Raw genomic sequence first — 19,236 nt, 5'->3', positions numbered from 1 at the left:
TAAAAAGTCTCTTTAATATCTATATTTCATATTTTTATCGATTTTTAAAGTTTTTGCGAAAAGTATTCAATTATTTTTGCTATTTGGTCGGGTAAATGTTAGATTTGCGACATTTTCTGATATGATATTCAGATTCTACGTTGATAATAATGCTTATAGAACCCTCTTGCTATTGTGTCAAAATTGCGAAACCGATAGCAAAAATATCTCGCAATATCAAAATTGAGATATTGAGTGAATTATGCATTATAGAGATTAAAAATCTGATTTTTGAAAACATCTCATCAGTTTCTAGCTAATTCAAAAATCTTTACTATCTTATTCGATTAAAATGAAAAGGGAATAGTTTCATTATGCTTTAAATGACAGCCTTATAATATAATCATAGTTTTCGCTCAATATGCAGCATTTTTTTTCGAAATCTATGGTCAATATCCTAAATACTGATTGCTTTGCATTCATATCTCTTACATTTTCTATACCCACATCACTATTCATTGCTATTCCTATCTTTTTCATTTTTGTTTGTTTCTCATAATTTCTCAAAAAACATGATAACTTGATATTTGTAAATATCATACTTTATAACGTAAATAAGAACTTGACCTATTAAGAAAAGCAGTAATGAAAAGAAAATCTGAAATTCATAAAAATTACAAGTTTCTGATGACAATTAGCTTAATTAAACCAGGTACAAGATTATATAATTGTATTTTCTATCCAATTATCCATATAATATCTTATCCAGAAAAAATAACTTGATCAATAAAAGTATTTGATAGTAATATTATTTACTAAGATTAAAAACAAACAATAAATGATAAAATAAAGGTGACCAAACTATTTTTTGAAAGTCCGCCATAACTTTAATGGTACTATTTCAGCGTGTACAATGAATACAAAAATTCTAAGAGTGCCACATAAAATAGTACTTTAGACTTGAGTTAATGCTACCAAGCAAATGTTAAAAAGATGACTTTAGTGTTTTGATAATCAAAGATTAAAATCATTATTGTCTAAATCAATAATCATAACGACAGAAGTTAATGTTTTTTCATAAGTGCTTTAAATCCACTTTTAAAAGTATACCTCAAAAATCAAAATATCAAAAAAAAATTGGCCGATAGGTTTGGCTTTAATTTTTGTCTGCTTTTATGATTTGATATGGATGTTATAATTTTAAAAGTTGAGCCAAATTCACCAATAGATTTTTGAGATTTGCAAATACTCAATAATTTTCAGCGTGTTATCTTTTATTAAAAGAACTATTTGGTTTCAGTATCATATAAATTGATATTTACTTTCTATTTGAACCTTCATTTAGCTAATGATTTAGTAATACAGATTTCATCTAATCCTTATAAGAAAATTTTGAATTTGTTATAATAAAAAAACAAACAGATATAGCTTACACTTCTATAATAAAGATACCTTTTATAGAAATCAGTATGAAATGTGTTTTTTGACACGTAAAGCTCTCAATTCATTATAACATGTTTGTCGATTTTTATATATTTTTCGCTTTCATTATCTATGATATTAAAAATTATGTCATCAGAATGTGAAATAATTAAACAAATGCCCTACGGGAAGTATTTTAAAAATTGATTGTAATTATAGTTAGATTAACCATCATCACTTGCAAACTGAACTAATTTACTACTTCTCCAATTAACACTCATGAACAATGTTTTTTTAAAAAAAATATAATTTTTTATTCTAAATTTTACATTAACATGTTATTTATTATGATCTCATAAAACATATCCATATATTATAGTTACAGTAATATTAAAATTTCAAATTTTGAATTAATTTGGTTATATTATGACCATTAAGCCAAGATCCCAACTTCTCTATGCTATCTATGAATTTCAACTCTATATGTAACTAACACGTTATAAGTTTTGTTTATAAATATAAGGTGCATTTCAGTAAATTACTCTTTTATAATAGATCTTTTATTACAGCTATAAAATCTATACTAAATCTATATGTTTTTATACTAAATTTATTAATTGTAATACTAATTTTAATTGTTGCTGATCATATGCTAAATTTTATATGAAATTCTTAATTAGAAACTTGAGTTGAATATATATTATATGAAACAATCGGTGTTTAAAACAAAATACAGCTTGATTTATATAGTAATTTATGCTTTACATGTATTTTATATAAATTTTTATTGAATTCAAATATTCAATAGTTTTTAAAAAAAAAAAAAAAAAAAAAGGTAGTGGGGCTTCCAGGCACTTCGTGCCCTCTAGCCCCGAAGATGTTTAGTATAAATGAAGTTTTTATTCGGAAAATTGTTAGTCTTCTGGTGTGAATTCGGAGGACTCTTCTTCTTCCTCCATTGCTTCTGGGAAGAAGCCTTCTTCTGGGTCGAAAACATTATATAATGTGTCGCTTTTCACAAATTATATATGTTTTCATGTTTTGTCACTTTTCTGTCACTTTTCGGGTAAAAACATTTTTATTATTATATATAAATGAATTTTACAAAACCTCCGTTACCGTTCTTTGGAAATAAGAGTAGATGTAAAGATATTATATTGAGAGAACTTAAGAAACTACCGAATGGTCTAACATTTGTAGATTTGTTCGGTGGAAGTTTCTATATATCCCATTTGTGCCATACAATATTCCCAGACTCAAAGATTATATGCAATGACTTCGACAACTATATGGACCGTCTCAAACATATTCCAGACACAAACAATATATTGAAAGAGTTAAAAGAAAAGATACCTATAGGTAAGATGGAACGTATACCATTAGATAAGAAAAATATTGTGAGAGAGGTTTTGAAAAAAGCAGAATATATAGACTGGGATAGTATATCTGCTAGACTATTATATAGTGGTTCTATAAGAGTTCATGACATTGAAACACTTATGTCAAAAGTTTTATATCTTAACTATACAAATGTTTTCAAAGAGGACATAGAAAAATATATTGAGGGTATAGAGTTTGTGAGATGTCATTGGACAGAGTTGTATGAAAAATATAAAGACAAGGAAAATGTTTTCTTTATAGTGGACCCGCCGTTCTATAACACATGGGATTTTCAATACCAAGTCGACTGGACTTTGAGAGACTCTTTAGAAACTTTAGACGTTATACATAACCATCCATGCTTTTACTTTACATCCGATAAAAGTGGTTTGGAAACCGTTATGAGATGGTTAGAGGACATACATGACTATGAGTTTAGATATGACAAGATAGAATATGAGAGAGGTCCTATAAACCGGAGAAAGTGTCATAACAAAGAAATTTTATTAGTAAGTAAATGTGGTTTGAAATAGGACTACTTGTTTTAGGTTTTTTCCATTGTGTCATTTATTTATTTGACGTGGCAGAAAAGTACAGAGAATATGAAGATGAACCAATACCTGCAAATGTTCAGTATATGTACTCGTAAGAGATATTTTTATCTAATATTAAATGGACGCACAGAACTTAGCGAATGCACAGCAACCTGGACAACCAAACCCAGAGAATATTCCAAATGAAGTTAGAATACAAACTGCAATGGCAAACTATGGTCAAGTGCCAACAGATGTACAAATGCAAACTGCCATGTCAAATGACGCTGCGTTAGGTTTGCCACCATGGTATGCAAATATGAGATGGAAAGAGTTTTATACAAACCCTGAAGTGGGATATAAACAACTTTATGCAGATGACGCGAACACAGGAGTTGACCCAGAATATGTTTTCTACCAGAGGAGAAACAGAATGTATGAGCTCCAGTTAAAGAATGCTATGGAACTCAACAGGAAACGTAAGAGACTAGGTGGACATTAGATTTTTACATATAGTAAAATGGGTTTCTTCAGTAGTATTGGAAACTTCTTCAGAAGAGTTGGAAGAGGTATATGGAATGGAATAAAAACCGTAGGAAGAGGAATTTGGAACGGAGTCAAAAATATTGGTAAAAGGGTAGGTCAGTTTGTTGGTATTATACCTAAAGACCCTGAACCAGAAGAGCAAGCTCCTGTTATACAACAGCCTGAACCTGCACCACAGTCTAGTTGGCAACCAAATCCAACACCTCAACCGTATTAAAAAATTATTTTTTACCGTTCGATAGTAGTTGTATATGAAACTAAGTTCTAAGTAAAACGCATGGTATAATGGAATTATTCTTTTTCTTCCATCTGTAGTAAACCATACTTGAAAGTCTGAAATACTTCCACTTGGTGGTTCGTATTAACTTTGTAGGTTTTCGTAAAAGTCATTTGCCAAGCATAAGAAAGAGTTTTGGGCGCCAGAAAATGAAGCATGAACAATAATAGCATCTTGGTCGAAAACATTTTCATATGTTCCATTAGGGTTTTCGACTTCATAAAAGTCTGGGTGTACTGGATATGCTGCAGGCTGATTTAACATCCTCATAAATCTATACCATGCCAAGTTGTTATATTTTGTAGAAATATAAACGTTTTCTCCAAGGTCTTCTATTCTATTGATTTTAACAGTTGCATTTTTCCTGTCATAAATAATATCGAGATGGTACTCTCCCTCGTCAATGTTATACTGTTTTGCATATTCGATATAGATGTCGTTTATTTTTTCTTGAAAAGCTTGAAGAGTTGTTTCTAAGTTTACAAGCAAACTAACTTGTAAAAGTTTTCCCTGTTCAAATTTCTCATACATACGTTTTTCTTTGTTATAGTATCGAACTTCAAAACCGACCGTAAATGGGAAACCATGTATGGCTTCTGAAATGAACTTCATTCTACGAAAGCCAATAGCTTTTGTGACAGATGGGTCTCTTAGCCATCTTAATGGGTAGTCAAAACGATAGCCTTCATGCTTTACGGTCTCTGTCTCAAACTTTTGACCGACATTAGTAAAAAGTTCATCTAATGGTTTAGTTGTAGCAACTCTTGAATTTTCTTTTTCTATTGAAAGCATATTTTATCTAGAATAAAAATGTCGAAAGATATTGCTTCCATAAGAGAAATACAACACAACCGACAACTCATTATGCAAGCTCTAAATAAGAACACAACAAACTTTTCAAACTATTCTAAGATATCTGAGTCATTGAAAGAAGGAAACTTAAAACTGACATTAAACCCAATGACAGATGAGTTTCTGTTTCAAGACAATAAGAACCATACTGTCTGTATAAATCCAACAAAAGGAACTTTAAACGAGAAACCTATAAATGAACTTCTTTTGAAAGCAGATGTTGACAACAAAGCTGACAAAGAATATGTAGACGATGCAATAGCAAAAGAAGAAGAAAGAGCTAACAATGCTTATGCAACAAAAGAACATACTCATCCTGAACTAGCAGACAAAACATATGTTGACAATAAAATGTCAAGTGAAGTGACAAGAGCTGAAAACGAATATTCTAAAAAGACTCATACACATTCTATATCTGAAATAACAGACTTAAACGTTAGCCTTGAAAATAAAGCAGATAAGGGATATGTGGCTAGTAAGTTAGAGAAGAAAGCAGATAAGGAATATGTGGATGAAAAAGATAACGAAATGAAAGAAAGGGTTGACTGGTACCATGAATGGACATCGAAGATTTTTAAAAACTAAAGCCGATACAGGATGGGTTTCAGGATGTTTAGACCTTAAAGCAGATAAAACTTATGTTAACGATGAGTTAGAGAAGAAAGCAAATAAGACTCATACACATACAAGTTTTACAACTGTTGCTATAGAAAGTATTGAAGGAACGGTTGAAGAAACTGGTGGGGATGCATTATATTGTAAACCTCCTAACTTTCCACAAGGTTTAACATCGGATGACGACATAACGACGATGAAAAACATTAGATGTAAAGATGTTTATGTCATGAAGGATGAACATAATATTAAATTCACTGCTCAAGATTTATATGACAAGAAAGCAGACAAAACAGAGCTTCAAACATTAAAGACAGAAATACTTCAAACATTATATCCTATAGGCTCTATTTATACGTCAATGAACTCTACCAGACCAGAAACAGTTCTGGGTTTTGGAACTTGGACTCAAATAGTCGACAGGTTTTTGTATTGTGCAAACTCTTCAAAGGAAACAGGTGGAAGTAAAACGATTTCAGGTGAAAATTTACCTGCACACAGTCACTACATAGATTTAAGTACATCTCAAGCAGGTTGGCATAAGCATAGATATTGGGATTGGTCAGCAATGACAAAAGGTAAAGGATATGATTAAAGACAACGTTAAGTTTGCTATAAATTGTTTCTGGAGTAACACTGAGGGAGGAGGAAACCATACACACGCGTTTCAGGATATACGCAAACAACGGGACAAAGTAAAGACTACATGCCACCTTACATGACAGTTTACGCATGGTATAGAAATGCTTAGTCGTCATTTTCAACTTCTTTAGCATATTCGTCAGGAGTTGTCTTATATTTGTTAGGAACTGTCTTTGAAAGTATACCACCTTGAACTTTGACAAGTTTGAAACGAGGTCTGACAATAGTAGTTTTATCTTCTGCTTGCAGTCTGTACATTTGCCATGTTGCCTAAAACTTCATAATATTCTCTTGTATACTTTCTTCTATTTTTACGAACACGAATGTGAGTACCTGTCGGGTTCCCATTGTTGTCATAGTCAATAGTATTTTCATATGGGTCGCGTTTGGGTATTTCTATTTTTACTTTGTCACCTTTCTGAAGTTTGAAGCCCGGCATTCTTTCTTGTTTGTCTCTTTTGACTAAATTATTAAATATATAGTCTTTCTCTAAGTCAGGGTTGTTTTTCATTTCTTCGGGGAGTGGTTTCCCAAACCTTTTTGTTTACGGCTATTGTAAATATTTAAAACTTGTCTCATCTTTGCCATGGAGAAGTGTCTATATTTGTCGTCATATGACATTTCATTTGCTTCACCACCTTGTGGTTGGTTTAAGTCTCTTAACATTTTATACAACCGTCAATGACACCAAGAGCAGAATGGTTTTGGTCGACAATGAAATATTGGTTTACATTTTTTGAACGCAGATAGTTTTTTACATCATCTGATTTGAAAGAACTTTCACAGTCAGATGTCAGTTTTGTTGGATGGTATTTGTCAACGAATATTGTCAAAGCAGTTTTCACATCTAAAATATTTTTGGACCATAATGGTATGGCTTCACAGTATCTTGTGTTTTGACCAACAAATATTAACCAGTATGGTGGTCCATCTGTTCTAACTCTCGAATGTTTTCCAAGATATCCATAAACCAAGCATTTGGTGTTGAACTAAAGATTTTTATCATGAGTGCTTTCTTTGTCGCTTTAGAAACATAGGGGTCCTTGTTTGGATTCGTCATTTTTTAACCCATAAGAAATGGGTTTATTTGGCGCATTAGCAGGAGTTGCATCCAGATTTTTGCCCGCAGTGGGAACAATAGCCAGAGGTGTATTTGGAGTTGGAAGGAAGATTTTGAGTACATTAGGTATACTGAAAGAGAAAGCACAACCTATTATACAAACTGTACAGAAAGGTTGGGATGTAGCACGAGATGCAACAAATCTTATTCCAAATCCTGAAACAAGAGGAAAAGTTCAAGGATGGATGGACAATGTAGGAAGACAAGCAGGAAACTATTATAACAAAGCAAATGACTACTATAACCAAGCAGGACACTATATGGACCAAGGTGAAAGATTCTTTAACAGAGGATATAACCATGCACAAGTGGGTAAACAATAACCAACCTCAACCCTCAAACGTGGGGAATGTAAAGTTTTTTACTGAGATGAAATGAACAATACAGCATTGAGACAAATAAGTTCAAGATGGATTTGTCGGCTTCCAGCAGTTACACACGTGTTTGTCAAGTTCTTCCTATACCTCAGGAAGTTTTAGACCGACTTAAAAAACCTAAACAACCAGTTGAAAACAAACAAACTAAAATTTTTTACTGAGATGAAATGACCGAAGAAGTTGAAACGGTAGATTTGACACCACAAACAAAAAGTTCAGAACCATTGTCAAAACCTGTCAAAGAACTTACAGATGAAGAGAAAATTCAATAATAGAAAGTGCCAGGTCTGGAAATACAAACCCTAACTACAAAGTCACTTTTCATAAAAATGGAACGGCAAGTATCTCAAAAAAGAAACAGACTCTCACAAATAAAATATTGAAGTCTGAAGGAGCTTTCGAGACAACAGATGGAAAAGTTTACTTCACTGACCAACAGTTCATTATAGAACATCTCATTGACTTAGAGTCGAAATATTCTAAACTTTACAACAAACACAAAAAGTTGAAAGGAAAACAAAAACAAATGGCATATGATATTTATGAAGATGTTGACGACACAACTGTTCCTGCAGGTGAGGTAAAGTCAGAGGAACTGAAAAGTGACGAAAAACCGATAGAAGAAGAAAAACCAAAAACTGAAGATAAACCAAAACCAAAGTTTAGTTTGGAAACTAAACCAAGTCAACCTTCATTAGCTGGTATGGGTTGGCGTCAAAGACTTATGGCAGCAGGCGGTTATGTAAAGTAAAGAAAAAAATATTTTTTTATTTTTATAAAAATGCCCCCATATAGAATGGATAGAAAATCTGCTAGAATAAAAGCAGAGTTACAAAGATATGGTTGGAGAGTTTCGAAGAATTTTAAATATAGGAAGGGAAGACCCATAAAAGTCTATGACAAACTGGCTGGTCTTCGCTACGAAATGGATTTGGAAACAGCACGTGCCAATTATCCAAACAGACTAGAGAGGTTAGAAGAAGAACGTCTTATGGACATGCCTTTCGATGTGTTAAACATTGCATGAAATAAAAAATTTATTTTTAAAAAAGTGACATTTTTTTATTTTATTTGAAATGTACGCTGAGTTTGTTGGAGACGACCGTTGGGAAACTTGTTTGTTAGATGAGAAATATGAAATGGCATACTATTTTAAAACAATATATTTTTACATATATTAAATGCTTCAGGTTGAAAAACAAAGAACAAAAGTAGTAGATACAAAACCGTTAGACTATATCTTTACAAATGCTGGTAGGACTATTTCAGATGAAGAAATTTCATCCCGAACATACAGGTTTGACTATCCAATTCGTTGGCTTCAAAGTCCTTCAGATGCAAAGGCAATAGGATTTAGAAGAGTTTTGTTTTCAAATAGAACTAACGCATTTATTTCGCAGTATATTTCATGGGCAGTATAAAGGTTCTGATGGTCTAATAGACAAATTTGACGAAATGAGAATCTTTACAGTTCGTTCAGACGAAAGTCTTGAGAAAACTCTAAATGACTTTCAAACTCAAATGAACAAATATTATTGGGAATTTCAAGAAAAATACGACTCTTTACTAAATGGAACATACTATCTGAAACTAGAATATGACAAGATGAACTCCACCGTTTCATTTCAAAAGATTGAAATTAACCCTCCAAGAGATACAGAGTTTTTATATTGGAAAGTAGACAAACGTTCTTGGGCACAATTTCTTCGGTTACTAAACCAGAACGAACCATTACCACCAGATGGTCCATTTAAATTTATACTTCCACCAGCAGATTTGACAGTTTATAAAAACGTGTTTGACCCTCAAAATGTTATGTGTCATGCAAGTTTCAGTTCAAGCAACAATAGTTTTCTATGTATTGGTAAGGACTTTTATGACTTTGCTTCTAAATTCTACGAACCACCTAGTAACAGTTTCTCTGACTTTCAAGTTTGGTTCACAACAAATGGTGTGCAACATATTATTCCATTGTACTATGACTTTTATCTCGAATTGTCTTTCATATATAACTACGGAAAAGTGCTGAAAAAGTATTGAAAAATACTTTTAGGGTAGCATGTTAGATCTAACACGTTTTCTAACCTCATTTCTAACATGGTCTAAAACTCATGAAAACAATTTATTTTAAAACTTTCACAAAAAACATAAAAAAGTGAAGTTAAACGTTAAGGTTTACTGAACTGGTTGGATGTCGCCTTCACAGGTTATGTAGAATGGTTGACCAGAGAAGTGGAACAGTGCTCTGAGAATTTGTATAATTCGTGGAATTGGACTCTCTCTGTTTGGAAGTTGTATCCATGGGCGCTTTGCAAAGAACTTGAGAAGAGCTTCTTTCTTCATCTCCTTTATGTCGTCGTAGGCTGTCCCGTCTGGTACGTCAATTGGAATTCCAGTCGAAATCTCGAGATTCAAGGCAGCCCTTCCAGAAATAGTGGTGAACTTGACCTTGGGCTTCATGACCTTGCGCAAGTAGTCTTTTACGCAGTCGTTAATTTAAATTAGGTAAACTGCCTCATCTAATGGCTCGATGTTGTCCATTGCACTGCTTCAGAACAATACTTGTACTTTTTCAGAACAATACTTGCACTGCTTCAGAACAATACTTGTACTTTTTCAGAACAAGACTTGCACTGCTTCAGAACAATACTTGTACTTTTTCAGAACAATACTTGCACTGCTTCAGAACAATACTTGCACTTTTTCAGAACAATACTTGTACTTTTTCAGAACAAATTTCCCGTAAAAGCTCTCAATTTGTGAGAAAAATTTTCTGTTTCAGAACAATACTTGTACTTTTTCAGAACAATACTTGTACTTTTTCAGAACAATACTTGCACTGCTTCAGAACAAGACTTGCACTGCTTCAGAACAATACTTGTACTTTTTCAGAACAATACTTGCACTGCTTCAGAACAATACTTGCACTGCTTCAGAACAAGACTTGCACTGCTTCAGAACAATATTTGTACTGTTTCAAGACAATGTCCGACGTACCACCAACCCAGTCCATTCCCAAACCAGAGGAACCTAAAGCACCAGCCCCTGCACCTCAGTTCCAGCAAGTACCTCCGATTTACTACCAATTTCCACCTCAAGGTTACTACCCACCACAAGGCTTCCCGAACTACCCTCCTCAGCCTATGCCTTACTTCCCCAACCCTTGGATGTTCCAGCAAGCTCCACCCCAGCAATTCCAATCTCAATCTCAATCCAAGAGAGACCAAGAGTTCGAGGAAGGTCTGAACCGCTTACGCAAAGAGTATGCTACAGCTCCAATTGAGAGAAAGTTGTTCCCGGACCAAAAAATAAAGTTTAGGGTAGAAGGTTAGATCTAACCTCTTTTCTACCCTCTTGAATTTTCATGAATTTTCATGAATGTTTTGTCATGACTTCTTCGTAAATGTTTTGTCATGACTTCTTCGTAAATGTTTTGTCATGACTTCTTCGTAAATGTTTTGTCATGACTTCTTCGTAAATGTTTTGTCAAACATGAACGTACATGCTTTGTCATGATTTCATCGTAATGAGTGTAAAGGACCCAAAAATAATGTTTAGGTGAAGTGGTGCGATCTCACCTGTTTTTTCACCTCTTTTTTTCACCTCTTGAATTTTCATGAATTTCCTTAAGATAGAAAAAATAAAGTTAGTTTTATTTTTTTATTTTGTATGTTAGATATGATTTCAGGGATTTTTTTGACGAAGTGTCAATGTTCACTTCGTCAAAAAATAACAGTTATCTAATGAAAAAGTGTCATTTTTTTGTATTTTTTTGTATGTAAGATATGATTTCAGGGATTTTTTTGACGAAGTGTCAATGTTCACTTCGTCAAAAAATAACAGTTATCTAATGAAAAAGTGTCATTTTTTTTGTATTTGACGAGAATGTCGGGTAAATGTTTTGTCATGACTTCTTCGTAAATGTTTTGTCAAACATGAACGTAAATGTTTTGTCAAGACTTCATCGTACATGTTTTGTCAAGACTTCTTCATCGTAATGAGCGTAAATGTTTTGTGAAGAATATAGCAACAGTCTGAATTCCGACGGTTGCTTTTTATACAAAATTCATGCAGGAAATTCTTGAGTTTTGGTTGAAAGAATACGGTGGAGCCAAAAGTGGCTCGACCTCAAAACAAGCATTTTATGAGCTTACTAAGGGTGTTATGAATGAATTCAAAGGTATTTACATACATCCTGACCTCGTTCATTTTGTTGCTGAATTCAGCAAAAATAAAGTTTATGTTAGAATGTTAGATCTAACACGTTTTCTAACACGTTTTCTAACATGGTCTAAAACTCTCGAAAATCATGAAATTTACACCAAAAATAATGTTTATGTTAGAATGTAGATCTCACCTGTTTTCTAACACGTTTTCTAACATGGTCTAAAACTCTCGAAAATCATGAAATTTACACCAAAAATAATGTTTATGTTAGAATGTTAGATCTCACCTGTTTTCTAACACGTTTTCTAACATGGTCTAAAACTCTCGAAAATCATGAAATTTACACCAAAAATAATGTTTATGTTAGAATGTTAGATCTCACCTGTTTTCTAACACGTTTTCTAACATGGTCTAAAACTCTCGAAAATCATGAAATTTACACCAAAAATAATGTTTATGTTAGAATGTTAGATCTCACCTGTTTTCTAACACGTTTTCTAACCTCTTGAATTTTCAAGACTTCTTCGTAAATGTTTTGTCAAGACTTCTTCGTAAATGATTTGTCAAGACTTCTTCGTAAATGTTTTGTCAAGACTTCTTCGTAAATGATTTGTCAAGACTTCTTCGTAAATGTTTTGTCAAACATGAACGTAAATGTTTTGTCAAGACTTCTTCATCGTAATGAGCGTAAATCAGACAAAAATAAAGTTTAGGTGAAGAAGTGCGATCTCACCTGTTTTTTCACCTCTTTTTTCACCTCTTGAATTTTCATGAATTTTCCCGAAATAAAAAATAAAGTTAGTTTTATTTTTTTTATTTTTTTTATTTTGTATAAAAAAATAAAAATGTCAACAATCGGCACAACAACACTTCAAACAACTACAGCACCAAACTCGTTAGTCATGAATCCAACATCTATGTTAGTAGAGATGAAAAGCTTCATTCCTTCTTCATATACTTTCGAAACAGAAATCCAGAAGATAAAGCAAGAACTTTTAACATGTAATTTAGACTGTAGTGCGAAAGATGAAACAAATGAACAGTATCTTTATGAAATGCAGGACATTATTGACCATTTACCCAAATTGCCTGAAATTCAGCAGCAAAAGCTCACTATTCCTGAATTCGATGAAATAGAAGTCAAAGCAACTGACTCAGTAGAAATAAAGAAGTTCATACGAAAGGTAAACTATGAGTTTCTAGGATTTCATTGCAACCATAAGGTTATGGACAAAGATTGCGACATGGTATATAAGAATGTTTCTGACATATATAAATCTGAAGAATTTAAGACCTACGACAACTTTGTTTCGTTAGTTGCTGAATGTGTTTGGCAGATAAGAGATAAAGATAAAAGAGGCAAAGTATGGAACAAACAGATAAAACCAGCAGCTTTTGAGTTAAAGAAAACCATTGACGCTTTAGTTGTTTTAGCAGGTAAGGTTTCAATGTATAACGCAAAAATGAACCCGCAATGTTCAAAATGTAAAGCAGCAATGAGGAAATATAACTACTCCGTCAAAGAGATAGAACGTATGAGAAACGACTATGCTGACTTAAAGAAAGAAGCAGAAAAACCAGCAGAAAATAAAATGGACATGTTGACATTTCTGAACAAAAACTATCCAACAGCAGAAGATTTCCTTCTGTCTGACGTCAAAAAGAAGTATAAAGAAACTTTCGGCATAGTTAAAACATTCGATATCCTCAGCGAAGAAATAGAAGCTACAAAACTGTTTAGAGTCATGAACCATCGCAACATATACCATGTAAAACGCTTGTAAATAGTTATGTTAGAAAACGTGTTAGAAAACGTGTTAGATCTAACATTCTAACATAAACTTTATTTTTGCTGAATTCCGTATGAAAATTCATGAGTTTTGTGTGTTTTAGACCATGTTAGAAAACGTGTTAGAAAACGTGTTAGATCTAACATTCTAACATAAAATATATTTTTGGTCATTTACAATGAAGTCTTGACAAAACATTTACGAAGAAGTCTTGACAAAACATTTACGAAGAAGTCTTGACAAAACATTTAAGTTCGATGAAGTCTTGACAAAACATTTACGATGAAATCATGACAAATTCAAGAGGGTAGAAAAGAGGTTAGAAAAGAGGTTAGATCTAACATGCTAACATAAACATTATTTTTGCTGAAAAAAATGACCAAATTTCATGAATTTCCTCATATGTTTGCTACCCGAGGAAAACCGAGGGTAGAGATTCCGTACGAAAATCGTAAAAAATTGCCAATAAATTTAAGAGGTTGGTATGTACATAGACTATTAGTAAATGCAGTTGCAGTGAAGGCTTACTTTACATCGTTCAGAAACCAAACATACAGACATTGGTTCAAAAACCAAAGCACACAAGAACTTTTGAGTGAAATTTCTCTAGACCGACTTTTTTCGGTCTAGCATAAAACTCATGAAAATCGTAAAAAAATGACCAAATTTCATGAATTTCCTCATATGTTTGCTACCCGAGGAAAACCGAGGGTAGAGATTCCGTACGAAAATCGTAAAAAAATGACCAAATTTCATTATATAACTGTTATTTTTTTACGAAGAGAACTTTGACACTTCGTCAAAAAAATCCCTGAAATCATATCTTTTATACAAGATAGAAAAAATAAAGTTAGTTTTTTGTAAAATATTTTTTTTATTTTGTATGTAAAGACATATATGACAAACACTGAGTTTGAAACAGTTAAAAAGATAGACAATGACACCAAAGTGGTTAGAATAGGTGATTTAAACGTAAGATACTCAAAGAAATACAACAAATATTCTTTGTCAGACATTTTATCTCCATCTGGAAAGAAAACATACCATTGGGTTGGAATTGCTTCTACTCAGAAAATTTTGACAAGAAATCCTGAGCTTATGATATCGGTAAGATTCTATGGAACTACAGCATATCTTATAGACAAAAGTCTTATACCAATAGTTTTGTTATGGTTAGACCCAGTTGTTGGATATAACTTCATAACATATGGTTCATTCGATACGGAACGTTGCAGTGAAGGCTTACTTTACATCGTTCAGAAACCGAAGGACTTCAATACAAAGAGATATAAGATAGGAAGAACATATAATATAACTCAAAGATATGACAGTACAGTCAATAGAGTCAAGGTTGTGTTCGTTAACGATATGAGAGCTGCTGAAACAGAACTACTCGAAAAGTTTGAGAAAATGTATGGTGCTCCCATAAAAGGTAAAGAAACGTTTGAAGTAGATGAGATAGATAAAGCTATAAAATTATTTGACGAAGTTGCTGAAAAATACATGTAAAAATAGCATTTATTTTTGTCTTTTGTGAAAGTCAGAAAATAACGCTAATTTTTTATAAAATATTTTTTTTATCCGGAATATAAAGACAGATATGTCAACAACAGAGAACACAACAACAGTTATAGTCCATGAAGATATAAATGAAGAATATGAGTGGGTTCAGTTTAACAAACAGTTACGTCTCATTCGTTCGGTCAAAGACGATATGTACCAAATGCAAAGTATTTTGACAGCATGTTTTGCTCCAGATACTAAACATACAGACGATTGGTTCAAAAACCAAAGCACACAAGAACTTTTGAGCGAAGCACAGCGAGACCGACTTTTTTCGGGTCGCCAAAACTCTATGAAAATCGTAAAAATTTGCCAAATGGTTTGAGAGGTTGGTATGTACATAGACTTCTTGTAAATGCTGTTGCAATGTGGGCTTCGCCTCGTTATGCTTGGTATATTTACAGACTTCTTGACGAAATTCATAGACAAGAACGTGAAGAGATGGAAAAGAAACTTCAAGCAAAAGATGAAGTCATTGAAGCAAAAGATGAAGTCATTGAAGCAAAAGACAAAAGCATTCAAGAAAGAATACCACGTTCGGTACCAAAAGGAAAGGAAAAGAACTATAAGTATATGATTTATACTGAAGAGATGGAGAAAGAAGAAGACAGAGATATGGTTATGTTGCATTTAGTCAGAAGAAACAACAAAAGCTTTTACGACCTTGCTAAGATTTACAAATCTGACAGAAATTGGTTCTATCGCGAAAACTTACCGATTTCAATGACACCGAATGAAGATGTGAAACAAATAGTTCAAGATACGTTACCTCAAACACACTATGATATGAAAGGTTGTACAATACTTACCTTCAAAGAAGATTTGCCATTGTTAAAGGAAAAAATAACAGAGTATTTTGACAACTTCAAACAAGTAGAGTAGATGAGCCATTTATTTTTCAAGCTTGACTTTTTACAATTTGAACTTTGTTTGCGTAGATATGAATTCTGAAAGAAGTATGAGGGTCTTGTATGACTTTGTACTTCTCCCATAGTTCATATCTGTCAAACTTACCTGCCATGGACTCTTTCATAAGTTCCATGAAATCGTCTTCGGACAATCCGGGGAAAAGTACAATGTCAGTAAGTATTCTCTTTACATCCTTACTTAAACTCTTTGCTGTCTGTACACAAATGACAACTGAGATGTTAAAGTGTCTGAGCTTCTTAAGAATTCGACACATATCTTGTTCTCTATTCTTTAACAAAGGATGAGAGGCGAAATCATCTAAAATAAGAAGACACCTATGAGGGTAAGTCTTCCAATCGTAAGATTGCAATTTCTTCGAAATGTATTCTATCTCTTTCTGTTTGTTTCTGAAGTGGTGTTTGTCTAATATTCTCTGCATTTCCTCATTTGGGTCTTTAAACTTAGAATTTATATACTCATTTATAGCATTATACTTCAAAACTCTTCTTTGGTACTTCTTTATCCAATCTAACAACTCAGAGTCTTTTATACATACTAACTTAGACTTCTTTATAATATCTTTGAACGAATTGACGGTTTGGTCAAATTGACCAGAAGTACTACAAATGACTACTAACTCATAGAATGGGTTCTTCTCATCTAGTTCTTGTTGTTGTGCAGCCATTTTAAGATAAGTGAAAGTCTTACCCGACCCAGGTGGTGCAATTAGACCTGTTATACCATTCTGAGCAAATAAGAACTTGTCATGTATAGGTTTTATCTGAGCATTTTCTAACTTCCTCTTGTTCTTGTTTAAAACATTCTCAAATTTCTTGTCAATGTCAGCAAACTTTTTTTCTAACATATTTTTAGAAAAATTAAAATTTTTATCTTTTAGAAAATGTCTAGCGATTTCGCTATCTATATTCGAGACAAGCTTTTCGACAGCAAAACTTCTGTCGACCATAAAATCTTACATAGTGTAAACAAGAAAGGTGAATTTGTTCTAAAGTTCTGTTTCTGGGAATATGACAAGAACCATAAAACATTAAGCAGAGCAGTCTTAAAATTTGTCAATGACAGACTTGTTGACAGAGATGACACCGATTGGAAAGATGAAGTCCAACAAAAGTTCTTAGAATGCAAAGAAGACACATGCGCTGTTCTTGAAGATGAAATAGAAAACAGAATAGAAGAGCTATTAAAGGACAAAGAACTTTTACATAAATATGGTTCGGAGAAATTTGACATAACTCCACCAGAAAAGAAGAAGAAAGAAAAGAAAGAAAAGAAAGTAGAAGAAGAGAAGAAAGAACCTGAACCAGTTCCAGAGAAAAAGAAATTTGACATGTAAAAATAAAATTTTATTTTTAGAACATTTCTGGGTCAATGTCAATGTTCTCTTCCTCTTTAGGAGTAAACACTGGCTTAGACTCTAAAATCTTTTTACCCAATTTACCTTGAACTTCAACTATCTTAGACTCATAATATTCATAGTCGTCTGCTTTCTTTGGTTCATAAGGTATAACAAGTTTGTATGCTTTGCCTTCTTTAAGGTTTGAAAACCTTCTGTCAAAACTTTCTTTGACTGCTAACAAACCTTCTATGTCTAAGTCTTCAAATTTCGCACCATTTTTAGTCACAATAGCAAACTTAACTGGTTCGATGTTCCAAACTTTGCTGAATGAAGACTTTTCAAAATGGTAGAAGTAAACATTCAAATATGTGAATGGGTCTAGTTCTTCTTTAAGTCCTGACATGTACTTATTTACTGAGATGAATTTTGCCATCTTTTTCTATCGGATAAAAAAAATATTTTTTTTAAAATTTACTCAGAAAAATTTTTCTTTGTATATACACCATTCTGAACATCTAAAAGACTTTTGACATTTGCCAAGAATGTACGTTTAGAAGCTGCCATATAACCATATTCTTGACAATATTGTTTATACGAATCGTACAATGACCTTTCATCTAAACACTCAAAGTCAGTTTCATCTATGAACAGTTCATATACACTCTTGTTTGCTTCTAACAATGTTTGTCTCTCTTCGGTATGTGGAATTTGTCTTGGATTGAACTTAGAAATATCTAATGTCATAAAATATGAGAACAAGTGGTTGTAAAAGTCAGATGTCAAAGTTTCTGCTAAGTCGTCAAAATATTCTGTATCTTGCATATGAGCTTCTGACGTTCTGACAACTACATATCTTCTGTCAAACTTTCTAACTTCATCGGAACAACATTGTTTGAAACCATAATGAAGTTTGCAACATTTTCACAAACTCTTTGGTCTTTATACTTTCTTTCAACAACTCCAACTTTGTCTGTTATAAGACTCTTCAAAGCATCTGAGTTCAAAACTTTTGTTGTATCTATACTTTGAAGTTCATTGCAAACTATAAGTTTCATATTCTCTATTGAGGAGTTAAACTTGCCACAGATGTTTTCTAAGTTTGTCATATTCGGATTCGAATAACCTTCTAACAGTTTGCACAAAATATCTGTAAAGAATGTGTTCTTACCAGTTCCTTGTTTTCCAATTATAATGAGAGCAGTTTCATTTTTAGCACTTGGATGTTGTAAGATGTTTGCAAACCAACATAAGATATACTCATAAACCTTTTCGTTTCCATTGCATATAATTTCTTTGACATGGTCTAACCAAGCTTCTATAATATTTTCTTTCCATTCTACTTGTTCGTATTTATATCCAGTGAAGATAGAATAGAAGTTTGGAGAAGGTGTATAAAACTTTATACCTCGAACTGAAAAATCTTCTAACTTTGACAATAAGATATCCCAAGCATCTAACATCTTCATGCCAACTTGTACGACTTTTATTTTCTTAAGTTTCTGTCTACATTCTTGTTCAGACACTATTGTTGCTCTTGGTTTGTTAAAGACAACATCCCATTCTTTCATGACATAACATTCTGGGGCAGAGTCAACATAAATGACTAAACGTTTCAAATTCTCAACTGCTTTGTTATAGTCTCTAAATGGACACATATTTCTGAATGCTTGGAAGTCATAAAAATCTGAAACATCTATTCTGTACATT

General features: G+C 32.7%; 13 protein-coding genes and 4 pseudogenes across 17 annotated transcripts, besides 1 other annotated feature; 11 read left to right on the top strand and 6 right to left on the bottom strand.

The window, feature by feature from the left end:
- Positions 1 to 2,214: 2,214 nt before the first annotated feature.
- Positions 2,215 to 19,236: part of a mobile genetic element that runs on past the window's edge.
- On the top strand, positions 3,454 to 3,816 carry TVAGG3_0714930 (uncharacterized protein; the record flags this gene model as incomplete). Its single annotated transcript, XM_001305075.1, has 1 exon — positions 3,454 to 3,816. The coding sequence occupies one exon, from the start codon at positions 3,454 to 3,456 to the stop codon at positions 3,814 to 3,816; it is 363 nt and encodes a 120-aa protein (XP_001305076.1).
- Positions 3,835 to 4,077, top strand: TVAGG3_0714920 (serine threonine-protein phosphatase family; the record flags this gene model as incomplete). The annotated part of the gene is made up of 1 exon (XM_001305076.1): positions 3,835 to 4,077. One exon carries the CDS (start codon positions 3,835 to 3,837, stop codon positions 4,075 to 4,077), a length of 243 nt encoding a protein of 80 aa, XP_001305077.1.
- On the bottom strand, positions 4,082 to 4,929 carry TVAGG3_0714910 (annotated as a pseudogene). The gene has a single exon. A coding segment is annotated over exon 1 (848 nt).
- Positions 4,948 to 6,355, top strand: TVAGG3_0714900 (annotated as a pseudogene). The gene has a single exon. A coding segment is annotated over exon 1 (1,408 nt).
- On the top strand, positions 7,324 to 7,652 carry TVAGG3_0714890 (uncharacterized protein; the record flags this gene model as incomplete). Its single annotated transcript, XM_051243915.1, has 1 exon — positions 7,324 to 7,652. A coding segment is annotated over one exon (329 nt), but the record flags the coding sequence as incomplete, so codon positions are not given.
- TVAGG3_0714880 lies at positions 7,911 to 8,494 on the top strand (annotated as a pseudogene). The gene has a single exon. A coding segment is annotated over exon 1 (584 nt).
- Positions 8,540 to 8,770, top strand: TVAGG3_0714870 (uncharacterized protein; the record flags this gene model as incomplete). The annotated part of the gene is made up of 1 exon (XM_051243914.1): positions 8,540 to 8,770. One exon carries the CDS (start codon positions 8,540 to 8,542, stop codon positions 8,768 to 8,770), a length of 231 nt encoding a protein of 76 aa, XP_051090501.1.
- On the bottom strand, positions 9,919 to 10,086 carry TVAGG3_0714860 (uncharacterized protein; the record flags this gene model as incomplete). The annotated part of the gene is made up of 1 exon (XM_051243913.1): positions 9,919 to 10,086. The coding sequence occupies one exon, from the start codon at positions 10,084 to 10,086 to the stop codon at positions 9,919 to 9,921; it is 168 nt and encodes a 55-aa protein (XP_051090500.1).
- Positions 10,728 to 11,075, top strand: TVAGG3_0714850 (uncharacterized protein; the record flags this gene model as incomplete). Its single annotated transcript, XM_051243912.1, has 1 exon — positions 10,728 to 11,075. The coding sequence occupies one exon, from the start codon at positions 10,728 to 10,730 to the stop codon at positions 11,073 to 11,075; it is 348 nt and encodes a 115-aa protein (XP_051090499.1).
- Positions 12,756 to 13,694, top strand: TVAGG3_0714840 (organellar and viral DNA polymerase type B; the record flags this gene model as incomplete). Its single annotated transcript, XM_001305078.1, has 1 exon — positions 12,756 to 13,694. One exon carries the CDS (start codon positions 12,756 to 12,758, stop codon positions 13,692 to 13,694), a length of 939 nt encoding a protein of 312 aa, XP_001305079.1.
- Positions 14,880 to 15,209, top strand: TVAGG3_0714830 (organellar and viral DNA polymerase type B; the record flags this gene model as incomplete). The annotated part of the gene is made up of 1 exon (XM_051243911.1): positions 14,880 to 15,209. A coding segment is annotated over one exon (330 nt), but the record flags the coding sequence as incomplete, so codon positions are not given.
- Positions 15,415 to 15,958, top strand: TVAGG3_0714820 (annotated as a pseudogene). The gene has a single exon. A coding segment is annotated over exon 1 (544 nt).
- On the bottom strand, positions 16,162 to 16,611 carry TVAGG3_0714810 (protein of unknown function, DUF4106 family; the record flags this gene model as incomplete). Its single annotated transcript, XM_051243910.1, has 1 exon — positions 16,162 to 16,611. The coding sequence occupies one exon, from the start codon at positions 16,609 to 16,611 to the stop codon at positions 16,162 to 16,164; it is 450 nt and encodes a 149-aa protein (XP_051090497.1).
- On the bottom strand, positions 16,681 to 17,037 carry TVAGG3_0714800 (P-loop containing nucleoside triphosphate hydrolases family; the record flags this gene model as incomplete). The annotated part of the gene is made up of 1 exon (XM_051243909.1): positions 16,681 to 17,037. A coding segment is annotated over one exon (357 nt), but the record flags the coding sequence as incomplete, so codon positions are not given.
- TVAGG3_0714790 (uncharacterized protein) lies at positions 17,074 to 17,526 on the top strand (the record flags this gene model as incomplete). Its single annotated transcript, XM_051243908.1, has 1 exon — positions 17,074 to 17,526. The coding sequence occupies one exon, from the start codon at positions 17,074 to 17,076 to the stop codon at positions 17,524 to 17,526; it is 453 nt and encodes a 150-aa protein (XP_051090495.1).
- Positions 17,543 to 17,932, bottom strand: TVAGG3_0714780 (protein of unknown function, DUF4108 family; the record flags this gene model as incomplete). Its single annotated transcript, XM_051243907.1, has 1 exon — positions 17,543 to 17,932. The coding sequence occupies one exon, from the start codon at positions 17,930 to 17,932 to the stop codon at positions 17,543 to 17,545; it is 390 nt and encodes a 129-aa protein (XP_051090494.1).
- Positions 18,429 to 19,235, bottom strand: TVAGG3_0714770 (uncharacterized protein; the record flags this gene model as incomplete). Its single annotated transcript, XM_051243906.1, has 1 exon — positions 18,429 to 19,235. A coding segment is annotated over one exon (807 nt), but the record flags the coding sequence as incomplete, so codon positions are not given.

Source organism: Trichomonas vaginalis, chromosome III (genome assembly GCF_026262505.1).
Source record: "Trichomonas vaginalis G3 chromosome III, whole genome shotgun sequence".
Taxonomy (NCBI): domain Eukaryota; phylum Parabasalia; order Trichomonadida; family Trichomonadidae; genus Trichomonas; species Trichomonas vaginalis.
Note: the sequence above shows the minus strand (reverse complement) of the source record. Positions and strands in the feature narration are given on the sequence as shown.